The sequence below is a fragment of the Phlebotomus papatasi genome, chromosome 1 (assembly GCF_024763615.1).
Source record: "Phlebotomus papatasi isolate M1 chromosome 1, Ppap_2.1, whole genome shotgun sequence".
Classification (NCBI taxonomy): Eukaryota; Metazoa; Arthropoda; class Insecta; order Diptera; family Psychodidae; genus Phlebotomus; species Phlebotomus papatasi.
This window is the reverse complement of record NC_077222.1, coordinates 36,683,882-36,700,306: the sequence shown is the minus strand read 5'-3', so window position 1 is coordinate 36,700,306 and position 16,425 is coordinate 36,683,882. Positions and strand designations below refer to the sequence as shown.

General features: G+C 32.5%; 2 protein-coding genes across 4 annotated transcripts; one reads left to right on the top strand and one right to left on the bottom strand.

Moving 5' to 3' along the window:
* The first annotated feature begins 4,068 nt into the window (after positions 1-4,068).
* Positions 4,069-13,380, top strand: LOC129798999 (uncharacterized). 3 transcript variants are annotated; one of them, XR_008751482.1, is made up of 7 exons: positions 4,069-4,514; positions 4,624-4,752; positions 8,091-8,215; positions 12,152-12,295; positions 12,357-12,661; positions 12,746-12,946; positions 13,044-13,380. XR_008751482.1 is itself a non-coding variant. In XM_055842563.1 (5 exons), the coding sequence occupies exons 1-5, from the start codon at positions 4,456-4,458 to the stop codon at positions 12,650-12,652; spliced, it is 753 nt and encodes a 250-aa protein (XP_055698538.1). In that variant the 5' UTR covers positions 4,069-4,455; the 3' UTR covers positions 12,653-13,380. The 3 variants fall into 3 exon arrangements, 1 of the variants encoding a protein (XP_055698538.1); XR_008751481.1 differs by having other exon boundaries at positions 12,357-12,946; XM_055842563.1 differs by having other exon boundaries at positions 12,357-13,380.
* Positions 12,687-16,003, bottom strand: LOC129798998 (uncharacterized). The gene is made up of 4 exons (XM_055842562.1): positions 15,329-16,003; positions 15,092-15,260; positions 14,729-15,018; positions 12,687-13,284 (listed from the first exon to the last, which is right to left on the bottom strand). Exons 1-4 carry the CDS (start codon positions 15,717-15,719, stop codon positions 13,211-13,213), a joined length of 924 nt encoding a protein of 307 aa, XP_055698537.1. The 5' UTR covers positions 15,720-16,003; the 3' UTR covers positions 12,687-13,210.
* Positions 16,004-16,425: the final 422 nt, after the last annotated feature.

Genomic DNA, 16,425 nt, shown 5'->3' with positions numbered 1-16,425 from the left:
GGTTTACTTTCCCAAAATTACTTCCAAACCGTCTAACCAGGGGTAAAAAACGATTTATTCGAAATATATTTTAAGATTTCAAATTTAGGGTGAAAGGAACGTCTATTGACACTTTAAGAAGTCGTGTCAGCACCTATTGACACCTTACTCTATACCATTTGGGATACGAATTTTGAACATCTCTGTTTATAGTAAAAGGTATATTACAGAAAAAACGTTATATTACTTATATTTTACTAGATACATTAAATAATTTTCAACATTTTGACAAAAGTGTCAATAGGGGTTCCCTGTCGAACAGACGTTCCTCCGACCCTATTACAAGTCTTTGAAATAAAATAATGACCTGAAATTAATTGTTTGGATAAATTTTATAGTCATCTTCTAATGATGAAAATTAATGATCTTAGTCTAATTACCAAGAATTAAAAAATAATAAAGGAACATTAAATATTTATTGATTCTAAAGAATACTTTACTAACTAACTTAGAATCTTTGCTAATATCACTTATATTGATATTAGGTTAGATACTATTATATTAAAACTTATTACTTCTCTAACTGAATTTACTTACCACTGATACTAACCAATCTAAATAATTATTAATTATTAAAGATAATTAAATCCAGGTAATTGCTATTAAAACATGTTTGTAGAGGTCTGATCAATTGAGTGATAAAAATCGGTTTCTAGAGCCGTTAATAGTGTCCTGTTAATTTTAACACTAAAAATAGTGAGAATTACAAATTTTACATTTACAATTTCATGTCTTGTTAAATTTATTTTTAAAGGCTATTAACTGTGAGATTTTTTTAGTCAAAAAAAATTTTGTTGCGGTATAATCAGAAATAAAAATTATATTATTTTAAATTAATTAGCAAATTATTATTACTATTATTAATTCTTTTTTTAATTAATAATAATAATCACTAGTTTTTAATTGAAGGGTTTTCGGGTTATAAAAAAACATTTTGTAGAAGCATAACAAATCCAGTAATAAAAGTCATGTCTAGAACTAATAAAAATATTCTGTGTTAAGTTTATCCCAAATTATTGAGAATTACGGTTTTCACAGTTTTTTTTTAAATTAATTGTTTATTGCTAAAGATTTTCTCGAATAATTATTTATGTTCGTTAATTTAATAACGAAGGATTATTTTAGATCAAAAATTTTTTGTTGAGATGATAAATCCAGACTGCTTATCATGATCGGTTCTAAACAAGACTAGTATAAGTCTACTTACAGTAGAACAAAAAGATGGTATCATTAGGTGCAGAAACCTTAAATCTACATCCTCAAAAAATTATATTAAGTTACTTCTGCAATACTTATGAGAAAAAAACACTCCGCACAATTATCAATTTTTTTGCTCACAATTTTACTGTAAATGGTTTAAAAATAGCGTTAAACAGAAAATAATCAATGCTTGAGTATTATTAAATAGTTTCAGAGGTTGAAAGTATATTAATTGTGATGTAATTGACAAAAACAAATAATATAAAGCTGTTAAACTTTAGACCTCTCTCCAGAAAAATTGCATTTTAGACTTACAATAGTCTCGTTTGAAGCCGAAGATATAAAATAAGCTTCAGATAGATTGGAAGATTTTTAAGAAGCGCCAGATAGAAATCAAATTCTGTATAGGCGAGCACTTTCAGGCTACGCACGCACATACTTTGGCTTTGAACTTTTTACACTTTACAGTTTTCTCATATTCCTTTAATTTTTTTTCAGGAAATGTGTGATTACTACTACCTATTAAAATATATTGTCATAGGTCCGATTCATTAAAGGAATATGGTAGGAAATTTCAAATGTCATTGTTTGTGCGAAGCCTAAAAGCCTTTCCCTACCTATAAAGTAAAATAGTAGCCTTAACCCCGTAAGGACGATTGGAACACCGGTGTCCCATAAAGAAAATAATTTTTCCTGACTACCCAAAGATATTTTTTTCTTATGTCTGTGCATAATTGTAAAGTAGAAGGTTGAAGGAATCTAGAATATTTTTTGTAAGTCTCTAGCTATTTGCTATGTAGTAAATATTTAAGCTCAAAAGTGGTGAATTTTTAAATTCTCAAATTCAGAATTGATTTTATTTATTTTTTATAGTTCCATTTTTTTTATAATGAAAACCCTTTGGGCAATATTTTTCATTAAAGCGAAAAATATTATTCATTGGTATTGTCAGAAAAATTACTTAAATTTTTGGGCTATTTTTGTCCCTATCGTTCATAGAAGCGCAAAATAAATCGAATCAGACTCTATTGGACTTTCCAAGTTTAGATGTAAGACTTATCATAGATTATATTTCTCAATTTAATTTTTATTGTTGATTTTCAGTCCGTAAAAAGTGTCTCGTCGTTAAAGGGTTAAAAAACCAAGATTTTTACCGATCTGTTAATACACTTTTAAACGGCTTATAATAAGAAATTTGTCTTGAAATCCCTGTAGAAGCTCTTGAGTCCCTTAAGAGTGCATCACTTTACCTTTAGTGATCTTTTAGTGATGGAACTAAGAGCACTATAAGCAGATTATAAGAATTTTGATTCGTAGAGAATATTACAGGATTTTATTAAGAAAAAATGCCCTTGGGTACTTATATTGTAGCTCTATATCCCAGCCAGAACAATGAACTGTATACTTCTCAAAAGCTCTGAACCCCTAATTCCAAACCTTCACTCTCTCCGCCAGAACTCCACTCACTTCCCCTCCACGAATAGGTTCCCAATAGGTGAATAATGATAGCTTATTTTTAAATTCTTTCCGTTGCCATTCAAATATAAAACCGACTTCAACAGCCCCTGTCACGGAGTGAAAATTATTGAATATATTTGGTTTTGTGCATTCTCCTCAAAAGCATAAATTCAACCCCACAAAACAAGAGGAAATTTGGTGAATCTTAGTAATATAGGTTCACCACAGTCCTTATAATCAACATCAGTGACCAATGTTCTCGAATGTTCGTATTAGAATCAGAAATAACATCAGAATCAGCAAAAAGTATCAATGTTTACAGTTGTTTTAGCAACACTTGACTTCTACAATATTAAGATTAAAAAAATCAACTATAATTTGTAATTTCATCATTTATTTATAAATTTTGCTTATAGAACTTCCCATAGCCCCTGTACGAACTTAAAAAAAAACTATAGGAAAGTGGCCTATATTACAAAACGCGATTATTTTCCCATTCTTTCTTAGCAAATTGTCGTATATCGTGTTAAATTGAACTATTTTGTGCTATTAATTTCATTATTGTGATTCATCTTTGAAACCATCATCAAACCCTTTTCAAAATTTTAATAGTCTACAAAAAATGTTTATGAAAATTTTCTCACAATCATTAGTTATAGATATAGGTATCAAAATGCCTTTCTAAATTTTAAACTTCAATCAATATTACTATTTAAACCTAACCACAAAAAAAATTTAGTGTGTGAATGATGCTCTGTATTTGAGATCAATTTAGGCTCTATCAATAAAACGAAGTGAAATGGATGGTTTGAGAAAAACACCAATGGAGAAATGAGCAGAAATTATTTGAAAATAAATCTATAAAGACTGTTTTTGACCTCTTTGGCCATTCTCTAAGCAATTGCCCAATGCGAAATTTATTCTCTCATACATATTTTGCCATGTCTTCGATAGCAAAGAAAGCGTATTTTTAGTCCGCGATTGAATGTATTTGGTTAGTCAATTGATAGATGCATGCGAAGAAAAAAAAACCATTTAGCACATTTTCAAACGCGATCTTCACACGTGCCGAACTGTGATATTTGATCAGCCAGTTGGGCAGTTGCATGTGACAGAGTTTTGTGGGATAAATTAGAGCATTCCAGACCAGGAAGATACTGGGGCAGCTATTAATGGGGGAAATACCGTTTCAAGACATGGTATCCAATTTATGATCACGCAATCGTGATTTGAATTTGAAATTATGGCTGGTACAAAAACGCCCAAGAGTCTGCAATAGCTTCTGCAAAATTTCTCAATTGACGATCATTTCACCTGAGCAGGTGAAATTATGCGATCGCCGCCACTGGTGAGTGAATGATCAAGCAAATAGGAGATGGTGTGCGAGGCAAGAATCTTCAATGGTTGTTAGTTGATGCAGAGAGAGAAAAAAATAATCACGATGGGGCTCGCGATCGATGATCAGCATGTGATTGCGGATTTTCTACCAATGATTTCTCAGTTTCATTGCGAAAATGCACGCTGGCAGGTGCACACAGAGTCTCCTATTTTTTGGGTGATCGAGAGGCAAGAACTCTTAAGATCACCTATGTTTAGTTCTGTGCTGTGTTTAATAGGTTCATTCACTTTTCTTGCGGCAACCCAAGTAAGTGTGAGTGATCGTGAATGTGATCGTAGGTTCTTGAAGCTGTTCGCCACAAGTTCAAGCTCAAGTGTGTGTAGTTGTCGCTGAGTTTGAGGCCGTGGAGCGTCGTCGCCATGCGCTTAAGATCATTCTACCTGGCTGCAGTATACTTTATATCTTTAGCAATTCAAAGGTAAATATTTTCTTCTCTCATTCACTCATATTACCAAAAATTTTTTTTTCAAACATTTCACCTCTCTGAATCGCATCTTTCTCTAATTAACAAAACTTCTTTGTTTCAGATACGCCGAATCAACCGAACTACCCGCCAGTATTGAGAACGACGAATCGCTTGAGGTGGTCAATCATAAAACGCACAATGTTGTGGACACAAGTCTATTAATCGATGTGACTTGTCATAAAATGGAACGGTAAAAAGAATCTTTTTGTCTCACCATCGTCAAAGATATTACCCATTTATAAAGAAAAGGGGTGGCAAAGTGTCTCAGACTTTGCCGTATGCTTTTAGTTCGTGATTTTCAATGATATGCCCTCAAAATTCATTTCGCATTAATTTTTTAAAATTATTAATCGGTCCAGAAAACATGAGCTAAAACAATGTGATCACGAAATCGAGTATTTCACATAATATCTTCGCATGTGTCAGTGTTTATTTTTGCGAACCTACAGTAGACTCTCGCTCAATCGGTTCTTTTTCAATCGGGCGAAAAATTTTGTTGACAATTTTCACGTTTAATTATGAAGCTAATTTACTCAAATTTGCTGTAGTTCTTCCTATTTTATCGTGATGCTTTATAATTGAGCGCTTTTTGTGGAATTTACAAAGACTTTGACGCCCAAATCTATCGATAAACCGGATGACATTTCGCCCCAAATGCCCATTTGAGAGAGAATCTAGTGTATAATTTTGAACCGATTCACAAATGACATCAAAGAACATTAAAAAATAATGGTGAAGAAATCGGTTGAAAATAGATTTATCGATTCAAAATTGTTCAAGGATCAGGTATCTTTTAAATAAATCGAATAATACAGATAACCGATAAAATAAGAGATGTGTTATCGGAGAGGGAAAGTCCGTCCGGAAGCGGCAACACTGTTTGTAGAGTTTTCAACCCAAGATAAAAAAAACTACCTCTTCTTCAGAGCTTTCGACACGCTCCGTGTCTTCCTCAGTGATCGAGTGTTGTCAGAGATCTGTGGGTCTCGTTGGGTAGGGGACGTTTTGTATTGGCGGGCAGGTTTCAGGATTTTCACAAAAGATCTCAACGGATGCACCAGATACTCTTCGGTCATTCAGGGACAACTGAAGTTCCCCTACCCAACGAAACCCACAGATCTGTGACAACACTCGATCACTGAGGAAGACACGGAGCGTGTCGAAAGCTCTGAAGAAGAGGTAGTTTTTGATCTTGGGTTAAATGCTCCACAAACAGTGTTGCCGCTTCCGGACGGGGTTTCCCTCTCCGATAACATATCTATCATCTACACGGCAATTTTCTACAAGATAAAATAAGACCTCTCTAGTGTTATTCTAATCTTGGAACTTGAAAAACTATTGCAAAGGGTGACCCAATTTTATTGACGTACAAGAACGAAATACTGTTCCCTTGAGCTACCCCTAAAATATATACATAAAGCAAGGGCCCCTCGACATTTCATTTTCCATACGTTTTTGCATAGAGGCACTGAAGACTATTGGCAAGTTTTTTTCTAAAGAGAATGATTCATCAGTCTGATATATTTCGAAATCGTGCATTAAAAGCTATCTATAAATACATATTTCATAATGTTTGCCGAAATAATACAAGAACTACGAGCAAATTTATTTAAGTCGCGGTGCAATATCTGCAAAATTTTTACAAGGAAAAGTGAAAAATATCTTCACTTTTTATTAGGTTTGATGGGCCCCTGCATAAAGATAATGTTGAAATTTCGTAAGTTGTATTGAATATAATTGCTTGCATTTCTTGTGTTTTCAATTAATAAATAAGATTAAACTTGCATTGCCGTTTGCTTCATTTGAAAATACAAAACAAATGCAGATACGATTACAACAGTCAATGCAACCCGTGATATATTAAAAAGAAAGAGATACGGCAGAGGAGAATTCAAGGAGTGCTTAAAGGGGCAGTTAGAGCTATTTTTTACTTCTTAAACTCGACAGACAAATCAGTATATCAATCAGTATCAGTATCAGTTTACATATTTTTTCTGATTTCTTACCCCCTTGGTTATATTTTATAGAATTTTGAAAATCCAAAGTACTGAGATTTTTAACGTTATGCTATTTGTTTGTCCGTCCGTCCTGTTATCAGAGGCCTCTTATTCCTGTTATTAGAGGCCAAACGGTGAGAGAAAAAGACTTGGACCCTTCGGTGGACATTCTCATTATTTGAGCCAAAGACCGCCGACATGCCTCACATTTTCCTCCCACCCTCCTCATCCATTCCAAAACCATTTATTTTAGACTTAGAATGGGTGTAGCTAATGGAAGGAATCTCTATCTTCTATTGTGCGCCATAACAAGTCAGGCCAGTACAAATATATTGATTTATAAAAATTATTCGGTAAAAACAGACCTATTAAAGAATTAAAAACTGTTATGTAGTGCAAAGAAAAAAAAATGTTCAAACTGTACATGTACAGATTATTTAGGAAATTGATTAAAATTATAAACAATATCCAAATTAATATTAATCGAGAACTACTAAAAAGAGACAATAGAGTAGTGTCGAAAACTCTGTAAAGCTACGTATTTGGATTTTTGAATAAGAACCGAACTACCAAGGATGCTCACCGGGGGACGGGACATTTTGTTTTAACTAAAATAATTTCAAAAAAATTTCAATTTAAGAATGGTTGAAGGGTCATCAAAAATAAAGAGTGAATATCACTCTTATCGTCCCTCCTCTAGGTTTCTAATAAATGTACTGTTAAATAAAAATTCGATAGGAGAAAGCGGGGCACCTTTAAATTGGGTACCTTTGAAATAGGGTTTTATTCTTCTATTCTTAAATGAAGATGGACTATATCATAGTACAATATAGTTCGAGAAACTAGTCGTGAAGCTAAATTACATTATGTTAAGCCTCAATTCCTTTTAAAAATAAAAGAAAGAAAGCTCAATTGCAAAGGTACGCCAATTCAAAGGTGCCTCATTTACTCCTATTCGAAAAAATATATCCATTATCAATTTTTTTTTACTTATTTTACATCGAATTGGACCAATAATGTTGAGTTCTGAAAAGCAATATAGACGTATTTTCTGAAACTAGTACAATTTGAACCAATCGATTGCGATTGAGTACAAAATTTCATTTTGATATTTTAAAACCCGATGTTGAATTTTTTTTCCGTGATCGAAATGCAATATTTCTAGATCTACTTATAAGCCAAACCCGAAAATTATTATTAAAATAAATATTTTCAAAATAAACTAAGCATGGTTGGTGAGAAATTAAATTAAGTCTTTTAATTATGTCTGCTTATGGAAGGTGATAGAAGACTGGAATTAAATATGACTAACCGTTCGGCAACTTGGTCCTTATCGAACAAACGCTAGAACTATAAAGGACAAAAATTTTATTTTTTTGAAAACTTCAAAATTTCAACTGAGAAAATAAGAAATACAAATTTATAACTGAAAAACGTAATAAACAGTGATTGTAGAAATTTATTGTTCTTTTCTTGTAGAGCTCGAGCAATAAAATTTTCAATGACTATTTTTGCACCTTGCCATTTTCAGACTCTGCAGAAATACCACGAAGTTTGCAAATCGCCAATCGAGAGATGGAGAATATTCACTACGCTTTATGGATGAGATAGCTGGAGAAATTGATATAATCGAAGATAAGAAAGACACCATCTTCTGTAAGATTATTTGCACAATTCCCTCTACAAATTTAGTCAATTAATATCTATATTGAACATTGAGGAACAAGCGTGGGAATATTGGAGAAAAAAAGAAATTTTCAAGATCTACTATTTACTCAATAACTTTCGCGAGCTGCTGAAAACGTGTCATACATTTCAATGTTGATGTACTATATATCGGAAACTTTTATGTATGCATCCAAAGTGAAAATTCTGTTTACAACATCGATTTTCTATCGCGTAACTAAAACTGGGGAATCGATATTTTAAGCTCATTTTAATTTTCATTTTGTATTCTTAATTTTCTTCAATATATTTAAAGAGAAAAAGAAAGTGAATTAGAAGTTTGAAAATTCAAAGATGCTATTAATCAGTGAGATTTATGTACTGACATCATAAATCATAATTTACATTCCATAAAGAAATTGCTTGAGAATATCTTTTATTTGCTCGTATACAAAAATATGCAAATAATATACCTTTTGAACTTAATCAAATAATTGCGATTTTGAATCTAAAAAATAATCATTTATCATTTATTAACAATCACTTTTTCATATTGTGAAATAATTTCTAGAAATTATTTTATGGATTAAGTTTACATTAATCGTGTGCAAAGGAAAATAAGTTAAAAGTTTATAACAATTGTTTTGAGTAAATTACTTATAAAATTTAAATTTCTATCATGCTATTTTAATAATACTTTGGATGATAAGAAGTAGCAGTATATAAATTTATAATTAAAAATTAATGATTTGGATAAGTTTCAGCAACAATTAAATCTATTTCCATGTTTCAAGGCACATAAAAATTTAAATTTTTTTATTTTATATATTTTTTCAAGTTCTGAGAATTATTTGTCTTTCTTGAAATATATTTTAGTGGTATTTTATTTTATTTACCTGAAATCATCAACAAGAATCATAATTTTAAAGACAAAAATCAAATTACAATTTTTAATATTCTATTTGCTATTTTTTAAATTAATATCTATAAAAACAAAAAAATCCTTACATAACCAACACGTTTTAATTTAATATTCATATTTTTATGACACACAACATAAACTAAATACTACGCACGTTATTTTTCAAATTGTAGAAAAAATAGAATGTTATATTTTTAAATAATTTCACTTCATTCCAAAATTCTAGTAAATATTACTTGAAGAAACAGATTATGTTTCTTCAAAGGAATAAAAGCCTCTATAGACAGAAACAATAAAACATATTTTATCTGGATCTAAGATCATGATAAAAATAAATATCTTCAGTATCAAAATAAGAATTTCAGGATATTTTCGTCCATTTATGACTCAAAATAAAAATGTTTGACCATTGACTCGCCTTTTCAACCCTTACTTCAAGTAGTATTTATTAGAATTTTAGAATGAAGTAAAATTATTTAAAAATATGACCTTATACTGTAACGACGTTAGAATTAGAATATAACTGGTACTGATAGATTTTTATTAAGGGTATTTGTTTAACTATTAAGTGTTTTCTTTGTAATGGTATCTTGGTCACAATAAGCCGATAGGCTACTGTGGAGAATTACCTGTGGTAAACAATAATTTCTCTGTGATAGGATTCTGTGATATCTAATACCCTCTTCTTCCTGCCCAGTTTACCTATAAATATATTGTGGTGTTATAAATCTGTCAGGGACTGTGTGTTTCTTGGGCTTCCTTCTACCGTTTGTGATATTCACGTACCTGGAAATATATATTCCTTTAGTAAATGTCTTTAACAGTGATCCGGAACGTAGGCGGCTGGCTTTTCCAGAAGACGTTTCCTCGATGACCGCCAAATGCCCTTCACCAAATCCACTGAGGCAGTGAAACACAATTTTCACCTTCACCAATTATTTATTTACAAATATTCTCCTCTTAGATTTCACTGAACACGTTTAACTCTACGTCACGTAAATTTTTCTGTAGTTTGAACTAATATTTAATTGATAATTCACAAAAAAAAACTTATAACTTTCTCCTCACGTCTCTTTGCAAAATCAAGTCTTACGTAATTCTCAGACTAGTTCCCCTCATTCCCCTACTTTCTTTCCAGCTGATCTTATTCACCACTTTTTCCTCCTTCTCTCTCCCTCCATGCATATTCAAAATCCAACCGTCTTTTGTCTCTTATTTTTAAGAGGTCTTATAGAATGGAAATTCTATACAGCTACAGATCTAGATCAAGGGTAAGGGGGGATCACAAAAAAATAACCTTTTACTTATTATAAAGTTTGTACAAGAACGTACGTAGTATTTAGTTTATGTTGTGTGTCATGAAAATATCATATGTAATAAATTAAAATAAATAAGGTAAAGTGCCCTCGAGTCGACCCGTTCCTCGATTCGACCGGTGGGTCAATATTTGAATGCTTGTTGGTGATTTTTTTATAAAATTGTCACTGATTCGTATTTATTTATGGAATAATTGACCTATTAATGTTAGATCATATGTCAAATATTAGCGCAAATAAAATTAACCCTCTAACGGGTAAGACCGCCTCCAGGCGGTCTTCACAAAAATCACATTTACAGCGACAATAAAGGTTTTATTTATTTAAAAGTGCCATACTGTCCTCGGTAATAGTCTTATAAACATCTCTTGAAAGTTTGAACTCATTTTGACTCTTCGTTTTGTTGCTATTCCCAGTTTTGTGTGACCGGTCAGAGAAAAAGCAACAAAAAATATTTGTGCAAAAAAATTCATTTCCAATTTCCATAAAAATACAGATTTAAAGCTATCTGACTAAAATAAATTTATTTTTTACTGAAAGATATGTCATTCTACTTTGTATATTTTATTTAAAAAAATTGAAAAAAACAAAAAATGTGAATTTTAGAAGCAAAAAGAGTTTCAAAAATTTTTAATATTTTCTCGCCTAACGCCTAAACTAAAAGAGATAATGAATAATGGATGGTTTTTCCAACTTTATTGGATCATAATTATCCTAGGAAACATTGTTTTAGAACTTCTTTTCGCATATTAAAGAAAACACCGTTAGAGGGTTAAATTGAAATAAATAACTCTTCCAGTAGAATTGAGGAACCGGTCGACTTGAGGTCACATATTGAGGTTACATTTGCAGAGATATCGTATGAGCTCTTATGTCATAATGAGAGGTTATGGTAATTGTAACCTAAATGTTTTTATTTACAATGCCAGTAAAAAACTTAAGAGAAGTAAAGGGTTTAATTTAGTCTCTGAAAACTTAAATGTTGTCTCCAATAAATCAAATTTGGTCAGCTAAAAATAAAATTTGATCATTATAAATTTTTATCAATAAAAAAAAATTATAATAATCGCTGGAAATATGACAAAAAACCTTAATATTCCCTCTAACAAAAATTTTCATGATAATAATTTGAATTATTTTAAAGATCTCAATTGCGTAGTGAGTTCTGAATAAAATTGTTTTTTTTTTGTTGGCCAATTTGATTTTTAACTGATCATTTAATCAGTGCCGTATCTATACAACTAAAAAAATAAATTGAAATTAATTTTATTTTGGAATTAAAGTAAAATAATATAAAATATTTTTTAAGTAATTTTTTTATTGATCAAAATTTTATTAATTTATTTATTTGTTATGTTAGCCAATAACATAATTTTCTTCTTCGAAAGTTTGTTTGTTTATAATTTTTTTTTCTATTTTTGGTATATCAAACAAACGTGTGGGAATAATTTGATCCATTATCTAGGTTATTTTCAGCTCTGCCACTGAAACGCTCAATAAAATTCCAAACTTGAATCGAAGCATCTCGTTACTGAATTGAAAAGCAAATCATTGCAATTTAAAATATTGAATTATTTTAATTGTGATCTTATTATCATTTTTACAAATTAATCTCCCGTATAATTCAATGCATTAATTTAAGTGTCTTCAGCATAAAAAATGTTTGAAAATTTCTCTCTCATTTTTCAGCGCGCGATCGCTTGAAGAAGATCTTCATTCCTATGCTGTTGATTCTGAAATTGTTTAAACTGAAATTACTGCTGCTTCTGCCATTTATCTTTGGCCTGGCCAGTTTCAAGAAGATCCTGGGATTCCTCATTATCATTGTACCAGGTTAGTGAATTGTAACATAGGAAGAATGTGGCTTTGTGATTTAACTTGAGTACCGTTCTAGCCATTTTGGGGTTCCTGAAGCTACAGAGTCTGCAGCAGATGAGCCATATGGATTACCAGTCTGGTGGACTACATATGCAGTACTCCCCACAGGGGGTTGGTGGACTCAGCTACTACCCTCATCATCATCCGAATTTCCACAGAAAGAGCGACAATTTCCGACCAGATGACTACCAACCACGAAGACCCTATCGACCGGATTTCAATTCATCTTCATCAGACTTTCGCTACCCGGACTCCTATTTGGCCGTTGTGGGCAATCGAGTCCCAAGTGCCAGATCGAGATTGACACACTGATCTTCCAAGGTCAATTGATCATTTACAAGAGACATTTTTTTATCATATCACTCATATTTATTTGCTCTTTTCTGTCTCTTGTAACATAAATAGTTATACATATACTACGGGTATATATACATTTAAGGGAGAAATATTTGCTTAGTCCTTAGGTATAAATCCTAAGACAATGCTTAATATCGTTATCAATTGAATTGAATCAATTGAGGAATTAATAATTTTGCAAATATTTCAAATGAACAGGAGACTTGAATATAATTTCAAAACAAAAATGCTCAAATACAACGAGACAGGGTAAGCTAATGAGAAGTTGCATTTAATTTAATTTATTATTAAGTTTTTTTTTATAAATAAATAAATAAATAACTTATTATTTTCTACTGTCTTTTAGTTAAAACATTTTTTTAAAAAAATGATGCACCGATGATTTCTGCAAAGATGAGGTGTCTTCGGAAAGAGAAATCCTTTGAGATTTCTACGAGCTTTGGTTGGTTTCTAGATTGGGTCACACGATCTTTTTATTTTGCCATCTGACGATCAGCACTTTGGGAAATATCCTCAAGGGCTTCGGTAGGTGTAAATTGGACTCCTCTGAGCTACATATGTGTAGTACATCGGTTTTCGCCGGAGGGCTGTATTAAATGAATTAAATGGATGGAGTTAGACGTGAAATGCTGAAGATTATAGAATTATGATATGGAGTAAAAGAAGTTAGTGAGACTGTAAAATTTATTTCATTTAACACTAGAATCCAATTAATTTTATTTTCATTTCCATCTGGAGAACATTGTTCTTTCATTCTCCGCCAAATGGTCTCGGGAATAAGTCTGTGAAAGTATCAATTAGTTGTTTAAAGTGTGCTAACAATTTTGCAAAACAAAAAAAAATGATTTGTGATCTTTTAATTAGGATATAGAATTTCAAGAGAAAGTATATGTTCACGAACAATTACTTGAGTATAAGTGCCATTTAAATAAGTCCAAATACCAATAATTATTTTATAAATACATAAATTGTGAGAAAAATAGCTTTAATTAGTATACTCTATCGGTTAATCGTGCACAATCATCTAGAGCACGTTTCATGAGATTTTGCAATTTTGATGGATTTTCTAAAAGTGTTTAGCACAAAAATACCTCAAATGCATCAAATGAATCGGTGAGTTCCTGCATTTTATGCAGTTATGAGTGCACGATGTGCAAGAGATTTTAAGTCTTGTGGATGGATAAACAACATTGGAGAGTTGTGGATGCTGTGGCATGGAAAGTATGCTCTGTTTTTTGTGATAATTGCTATTAGAAAAAAATACGATCACTTTCACATCTCCCAAGAGTCCACTCTGTAATTTAAGCTCATATCAAATATACCATAAAAAATACGCAGTATTTGTGCTTAGAAGAAGAGAAGAAACAGAATTGAAGTACTAGAAAGACATACATGCTACCTGGGGATGGGAATGGAGGTGAGGTTGGGAAGTTATGTGTGAAACGCACCATTGATTTTGGGTGATTTTCCCCACACAGGAACATTGATGGCTTATAAGAAAAATCAGTATTTTTTGCAATAATCAGAGCAGAACAGATTTTTACAAATAAAAAATATTTTAATACCATTATAAATTTACACAAATGATTGGAATTAAGCATGATCGAGTCTTTTACACATTATTTTTTTTTCTTTTTTTTCATCTTCACCACAATACTTCTCACCTAATTCTAACTTGTTTCTTTTATGCTGCTTCTTAATCTGGTCTGTCTACTCAAACAATGTTACTTTTTTTTTCCTAACTAATTCTCTTCTCTTTTCTCATATATGCAAAAAAAAATTACACATGAAAAACAACAAAATCTATCAAAAAGCTTTATAAAAAAAAAGAATGTCTCAATAAATAAATAAATAAATAAATTATTTTTTGGGTTCATTTAAAAAAAAAATCTTTGTTGCATGAATAAATTAAAGGAAAGTCCTACCAGTTAAGGAAGATGCGGATTTTCGGGAGAATTTTAGAGATTGAGGAATTTGTCTAAACGCACAAGCCAGAAGAGTTAATTTTTCATTAGTAAAAAATGAACCCACCTGAGAGGTCTTGTCGTTTTATCTTGGCAAGGCCGCCCCCTAGTTGGGGCACGAGCTGAGATGTGGCGTTATTGGCAGATTCCACAGCGGCTACGATATTACTTTCGGCCGCAAGGGGATTCTGTTGATTAAGCTGCTGCTGTTGCTGCTGGAAAGCCTGCAGATCTGGGCTTATGTGATAGGGCAAGAATTCACTGCCTGACGCCACAGCACCGCTCAGTGGTGAGTCAATTTCGTAACCATTATAGGGGAGATATTCAGGATGATCGATGGTATTGTGTCCCATAACCCTAAACAAAAAAATCAAAATGGGATCCAATTCGTTAGATCCTGCGAACGTTTTTAGAAAATAACTCATCCTACCTTCTCATCGTCATTGCAGCTGCAACTAAGAAAGCTATTTTGGAGAGTGCAAATGCCTTGAATGTGAGCAGTGCCACGCTTGTAACAGCTAACATCATCCAACCCACAGCATTGAAGGCCAGGAAAGAGGGAATGAACAACCGCATTGGCCTATGTTTGTGACGATGTCCTGAGGGAAAATTCGCATTTATAGTACAACATGTAGGCTAAAGTAGTGTTTGTTATAGATCTACTTACTTCCTTCCTCATCTCCACCCTTTCTCAATAGGGATACCTCGAGGTAGCCACTGTAATCCTCCGACCTCTGGATGCTAAAGACCACGGGTCCAAGGGGGATTCTTAGGGCATTGCCACTGAGGAAGTTCATGAAATTGGAGGAGCGTCCCTCAACGAGGGGCTTTCGCTCTAGCGGTACCACTTTCAAAACGCCAAAATCAACGGATTCCTTACGACTCAGTCTTCCCACGATATCCTTAGCCACACCATCTATGCACGTAGCATTATTGACACAGGACCACGTCATCTTCCCCACGATGGAGGTGTCCTTGTGATGGGGCAACGGTGTGGCGGACACAGCACTTAGCAGGTAACATACCACAAAGACTATTGAACACTGTTTCAAACACATCCTTTTCGCGTCAAAATCCGCCTTCCAGCTATACCACCGAAATAAAAAATGTGTCTACACACTTTGTCAACAATTCTTGGCCAATTCTATTTTGGGATGTGTCTCTTCGCCTTAAGACAGTAAGAAGAGAATAGGGGAAAAACAGGAGTGGTAACAACAAAAAAATATCAATTATTAATCCAATTATTCCTCCGTGTTTGAATGATTGAGAAGCACTACGGTGCATCTGTCGATTACACCCATTTTTATTCTTTTCACACTTGCTGAACAACCCCACCAGGGATGGGATGCTGCACACGCGAATTTCATTTATGTGCATCTTCACCATAAATTAATTATACAAACAATTTGTTGCACCTTTGCAACATGAGCGTCGAGATGAGAACTACACTAGTTTAAGAGCAAATAGACTCAATTTCTCTTTTTTCTATCAAGTATCAAACACCTACCCTCTTTAACAATCTCTTATCTGATAACTTACACTAAAATCAACCCTTACATCAAACAATAATTTATTTTGGAAAACCATACTTTATCGATAGGACAGGTTGATTCTTTCACAGACAGTCTTACTGAACAAGTTTAGACTAGCGCTATAGCCATTTCAACCCTATCCCGATATCAGTTTTTCAAAAAACTAAGGAATAGTTTAAGACAAAGAAAACTCGATATAAAAATATCACAAATGTTTGACCAGAATATTAGA